Source organism: Otolemur garnettii, unplaced genomic scaffold (assembly GCF_000181295.1).
Source record: "Otolemur garnettii isolate 467f Iridium unplaced genomic scaffold, OtoGar3 scaffold00264, whole genome shotgun sequence".
Classification (NCBI taxonomy): Eukaryota; Metazoa; Chordata; class Mammalia; order Primates; family Galagidae; genus Otolemur; species Otolemur garnettii.
In genome coordinates this window covers 52,873-59,119 of record NW_003852659.1, presented here as the reverse complement: position 1 = coordinate 59,119, position 6,247 = coordinate 52,873, and the positions used below count along the sequence as shown (strand labels likewise).

The 6,247-nt window shown below is 43.3% G+C and overlaps 1 protein-coding gene across 1 annotated transcript in view; it reads left to right on the top strand.

The window, feature by feature from the left end:
• Positions 1-5,775, top strand: part of NLRP11 (NLR family pyrin domain containing 11) — a 29,750-nt gene extending 23,975 nt beyond the window's left edge. Inside the window, exon 10 of the mRNA XM_003802919.2 lies at positions 5,725-5,775. Within this exon, the coding sequence (XP_003802967.2) occupies positions 5,725-5,775 (51 nt within the window). The remainder of the gene's footprint in view (positions 1-5,724) is intronic.
• Positions 5,776-6,247: the final 472 nt, after the last annotated feature.

Here is a 6,247-nt window from a genome sequence, read left to right as displayed (position 1 = left end):
ATGTACACCATGGAATACTATGTACTATGTATATGTACACTTTGGAATACTGTAAGATGGAGACTTTACCTCCTTCATGTTTACATGGATGGAACTGGAAAATGTTCTTCTTAGCAAAGTATCACAAGAATGGAAGAAAAAGTATCCAATTACACAGTCCTATTATGAAACTAATTTATAGATCTCAAATGAAAACTACAACCTAATTCTAGCCTAAGAATATGGGGAGGGGGTGGGGAGGGAGAAGGGCAGATGGGTGGCGGGAGGGTGACTGGAAAGATCACCTATATGGTCTTTCTAACAAGGGTACAAGTGAACTTTTCTAGAAGTAGAGTATAAATGTTTTAACACAATAACTAAGTAAATGACACAAAGTCTATGTTAACCAGTTTGATGAAAATATTTCAAATTGTATATGAAAACACTACACTGTACCCCATGTTTGCATTAATGTATACAGCTATCATTTAATAATAAAAAAAAATCTCTAACTATGATGGAGCTGGGAGAAACCATGTTGCTTATGTCTATTAGGGTACCTCTTATAAATTGAGGTGCATTCTGGTTGGGTGCATAAATATTGATGATTCAATCTCATTGTATTGAGTATTACTCTGAACAAATATAAAGTGTCCATCTTTATCCTTGATTACTTTTGTTCGTTTAAAGCCTATTGTATCTGCAAATAAAATTGCAATACCTGCTTTTTTCTGCTTTCCATTTGCCTGGAATTTAGATGACCATCCCTTCACTCTGAGTCTATATATGTCTTTTAGGGTAAGATGGGATTCTTGTATGAGGCAGATATCTGGCCTGAGTTTTTGTATCCAGTCAGCCAGCCCGTGCCTCTTTAGAGGGCAATTTAAGCCATTCACATTGATTGAGAATATTGATAAATGTGGTATAATTCTGGGTATCGAGTTTTTTGAAAGTCCAGTGGACATCTTTAATCCTTTTGCCACTGTGGAAGTTGGAATTTGATCAAAATATTCTATGTGAGTTTACTTATGTGGTGGAGGATTGCAGTGGTCATTATGGAGGATAGGTCTGAGAATATCCTGAAGGGCTGGTTTGGTTATAGCAAATTTCTTCAATGTGTGAATGTCATAAAAGTATTTAATTTCTCCATCATAAATGAAACTCAGTTTAGCTGGATACAGGATCCTGGGTTGAAAGTTATTTTGTTTTAGGAGGTTAAAAGTTGATGACCACCCTCTTCTAGCCTGAAAGGTTTCAGCAGAGAGAGCTTCAGTCATTCTTATATTCTTCCCCTTGTAGTTTATGGTTTTCTTATGTCTAGCTGCTTTCAAAATTTTCCCTTTCATATTAACTTTAGTAAAGATAATTATGATACACCTGGAGGATGTGTTGTTCGAGTTGAGTTGTGCTGGGGTTCTGAAACTGTCTGCTATCTGAATTTCAGTTCTCTTTCATAATTTCATGAAATAGAGCCTCTGTGATTTGTGAAGCAACTTCGTCATCTTCATGGATTCCTCTAAGACAAATATTAGTTTCCTTTGAATTTTCCCAGAGCTCTCTGAGAGAGTGATCCGTTTTTGCTCTCCATTTCTTTTCATCCTTGCTCACTTGGGTGCATTCAGAAGGTTTGCCTTCAATGCCAGAGATCTTTCTTCAGCCTGCTTCATTCTGTACTGAGGGATTCTACTGTATTTTTCAGATCTTTGAGGGCTGCAACCTCTTGTCTCAGTGTTTCAAAATCTTTGGTCATTTTATCTTTGAAATCGTTGAATTCTTGAGACATCTTTTGAATAATTTCTTGAGACATCTTTTGAATAATTCCTTGAAATTCTAATTCCCTCCTTTCTTCCATTATGCTAACTTTATTTGCTATCCAAATTCTGAACTCAATTTCTGACATCTCATCCATCTGTTTATGGATGGGATCTTCAATTGCATCTGCCCCATTTTTCCTTGGGGAAGTTGATCTACTCTGGTTATTTGAATTACCAGAGTTTTCCCACTGATTACGCCCATGCTGAATTTACACTGTGTGGAGACCGTACCAGAACCATTCAGTCAGTGGCCTCCATCAGAGAAGATGCCGGCTTCCTCTGCTTGCCTAGAGAGGCAGAGCATGTCTGTCCAGAAGAACCTCAGGGGTGTGAGCCTTGTTGTTCCCCACTGCTGTGGCTGCTGCTCTTTGCCTTGAGGTACTGCCATTCTAGTATGGTTCCCTCTCAACTGACCATCCTCTCGTAGTTTTTGGGTGGCTGGCCAGGGATGCTGGGAGCATACAGCTCTGCCAGTTATGGGCCTGCTGGGCACAGGTGCCTGGAGCAGGGAACTCCTCTGCACAGCCTGTGGGGCGTGTGTGGCTCTATCAGGCAGTTCTGGGCCCACCCAGAATGGGGACTCCTCTGCTGCCACTGCCCATGCAATGCATGAAGCTCTAGCAAGCAGTTCTGGGCCCATCTGGAGTGAAGGATTCCTCCACAGTCCCCCACAGGGCACGTGAGGCTGTAGCAAGTAGTTCTAGGCCTGCCTGGAGTGGGGGAAGGAGTCCTCTGCCGCCGCCCACGGGGTGGGTGTGGCTCTAGCAGGCAGTTCTGTGCCTGCCCAGTGCAGGAGCCTGAAGCGGGGAATCTCTTCCACCACTGCCCACAGCGTGGCTCTAGCAAGCAGTTCTCGACCTGCCTGGAGTAGGGACTCGTCTGCTGCCACCCATGGGAGGCGTGTCACTCTAGCAAGCAGTTCTGGGCCCCCTGGAGCAGGGGACTCCTTCACCAGCCCCTGCGGGGCATGCATGGCTCTAGCAAGCAGATCTGGGCCCGCCTGGAGTGGGAGTGTGGAGTGGGGGATTCCTTCGTTGCTGCTTGTGGGGCGCACATGGCTCTAGCAAGCAGTTCTGGGCCTTCTTGGAGTGGGGGATTCCTCTGTGGCTCCCATGGGTGTGCGTGGCTCTAGAAAGCTGTTATGGGCCCACCTGGACCAGTGGACTCCTCCACCACCACCCACAGGTGCATGCAGTTCTAGCAAGCAGTTCTGGGGCTTGTGTGGGTGCCTGGAATGGGGGACACCTCCACCACTGCCCATGGAATGCACATGGATCCAGCAGGTCTCTGGCTGCAGTACTGGGACTGGGTGCTTGGTCTCACAGAGGTTGGGGACACTGCCCCTTCCCCCCCTCACTCTCTCTGTAGGCAAGGGGGGAAGGGTGGACTGGAAATTCAAAATGGCAGTGAAAGCATTTGTTCAGTTTTTTTTTGCCAGGTGAGAAAGTGTTCAGAATCTCAGCAGGGTCCCTCTAGGGGAGTAGACCCCCCTTCCTGTGGTTCTCACACGTGGGGTGAGATAATAGGTCCTAAGTTCACTGCTCACTTCTAGAAAACTTACAGGAGCAGACGAAGAGAATACCACAACTTTCTTGTGGGAGGGGTTGGATGCTTTTCCTTTGGGATGTATTATGTACTTGGAAATTGCTTTCTTGGAGTCTCAACTTGCCTCAGCAGAGGTTTCTTGCAGATATCACTCTTCTCTCTTGGCTGGGCTCCCAATCTTCAACTTTATTGGGTATTTTCTGGACATTATCCTTCCCTCTGGATGAGAGCTTCTGTTGGAGACCAGTGCCTGTTGGCCATCTTTCCCCTCCTCCTCTAGTTTTTAATTTTGATGGAGTTTGATTTACCAATTTGTTTTGGTAATTTGTGCAGTTTTCTTTCTGTTTGAAACTTCATACCTTATTAAAAAAATCATACCTTATTTCTAGATATCTCCCATTTCAAAATTTATACAAAATTTAATGATCACTTGGTTAATTAAAAAAGAATAAAAAAATAAAAATAGATATGTCAAAGTGCATGTTCTAATATTTTGTACAGTAGACATATACAAAGGCTATTTGTATAAAGGCTATTTTAATCCCTATTAATCTCTTCTTTATGTCAAAATTTTCTGGGGAGAAGCATCCATAGCCTCCAAGTTGGTGGAATTTTAAATTTAGAATGTCCAAACACAGTTGTAACAAAAAGAGCATCTTACTAATGCTAAGTGTTTTCTTCTTTTCAGCTCTGTATTTGATTAAAAATTGTTCTTTAGTAAGATCTATGAAAACAGACAATCACTCTTGTTTGCTTTCATGTTTATTATGTATTTAATCATAATCCTCCCAATATAGACATCTATTACTTTTTTTTTTTGAGGCAGAGTCTCACTCTGTAGAGTTCTGTAGTATCATAGCTCACAGCAACCTCAAATATTTGGGCTCAAGTGATCCTCTTGCCTCTGCCTTCCTGGTGGCTGGGACCACAGGCACCTAGCATGCTCAGTTAGTTTTTATTATTAAGTCAAATACACGTAGATCATGAATACATTCATGCATATGTGGGGTACAGTGTGCTGATTTTTTTTATACAATCTGACATGGTTACATTAAATCAATCAACATAGCTTTCACCTCATTAGAGACAGGGGTCTCATTCTTTCTTAGGCTGGTCTCAAACTTCTGAGCTCAAGTGATCCATTTGCTTTGGCCTCCTAGAGTGCTGAGATTATAGGTGTAAGCCACCATGTTGGGCTGAGTTTATGATTTTTATTTTTGAGACAGAGACAAGTTGATGCAAATGACACATTTCATGTAAGCATGAAGGACTCTCAGATACTAATATGCATGAGAATTGTGAAACCCTCTCATTTCAGCCCTTTTTTTTTGGAACATTTTTTTCTTATTAAATCATAACTATGTGCTTTATTTATGAGGTACAATGTGCTATTTGATATACAGTGCAGAATGCTTACATTTAACTGATTAACATATCCCCCTGGCTATGTGGCTGTGGCTGAACTGTTTCAACCAGCAGGTTCCTAACTACCAACCTGTCTGGAGAAGTCCACATGTTGGAAATGCACGTATCCCTAGGGCCTCCTCCATGTGAACTGTCTGTAGGAGTAATTTGGTGAAGGGGGTTTTCACATCCCACATGGTGCAACATATTTCTGAGGGTAAAGTTTGTGCCTTCCCCTGCTCAAGGGTATCTGGTTTCAAGATCAAGATGTGGTTCCCAGGCTGAGAACATGCTCTTGAACCCCAAGTGGCAGGACAGGATCTGCACTGATACCCCCTAAGCAGACCCTTTCCCTCATTAGCTGTCTGTGTCTCCCTTTCTGCTCTTCAATCCCCAGAGCACAGGCCATGCCCAGATGACCACACTTTCCTTACCTGATTTCATCACTTCAGTTCTCATCACATCTCACAGCCTCTGTGGCTCTCACAATGCCCCTCCTCCAGCTGTGCTGTCACCACCCATGGGGCCCATGGTGATGATGGTGTGCACCTTCTCACTCTGCTATTTTCCCACAGGCTGGGACCTGCAGGGGAGGGGTTGCCTCCTCAGTCTGACCATCTTTGGGTGCCACCTGGGTGTCCTGAATCACAGATGTCTGTTCCCACCACCAATCTCCTTGGTACATTCAGTGTAACTCTGAAGCCAACAGATAGCCTTCTCTAGACCCCAGGGTATGCATGAGGTTGAAGCTGCAACCTAAGCCTTGAAAGACTGGATTGCAGAGCTCAGAGTCATTACAGCATCTCTTTCTCTTCTCTTGGATACAATGTGTCATGTGGTCAAAATGTCTGCTTTGCCTGTGAGTATGGCATCAGTTATGAACATATCCCAGGTGCAGACTGAGCCACATCATCTGCTCATGGGGTGAGCTGTGGGGTAAACCCCCACAAAAATTAAATGAAATGTGTTCTTTTAATTCCAGAAACTGAGTGAAAAGACTTGTGAGTATTATGCGCTTTTGTCGAAGCCCTAAGTGACCTGGGAAAACACGGTGGGGGTCTGCAGGCCAGGCGTAAAAACCTCCTACAGGGAACCCCAACTGTGCAGTCAAGTCAGCCTGTCAGATAAGGGTTGAAACAGCCCATCTGTGCAGAGGACATGACTCAAAGGTTGATGTGAATAAAAAGAAAAAACTCCATTTTAATGATGTTGAGTAAAATACTCCATCGTAACTGCAGGGTCTCCAAAACCATAAGAAAACAGTCATGAAGCCAGTTTCTTGGAAATTTAATTGAGTACATAGAAGAGAAAGGTTTTACTCCTCTGTTTATCCTAACCTTTAACTTTAACAATAGAAGTCAGATAATGTATTGTTCTTTTAGGTCTTCCAAGAGGAACAGCCTGAGGCTAGCTTAAGATGGTTGTCTTACTTTCCTGGACTTTCTTTGTTTAGGCTAATCTTATGATGGCTATCTCACTTTCCCGGACTTTCTTTCTTTTCTATA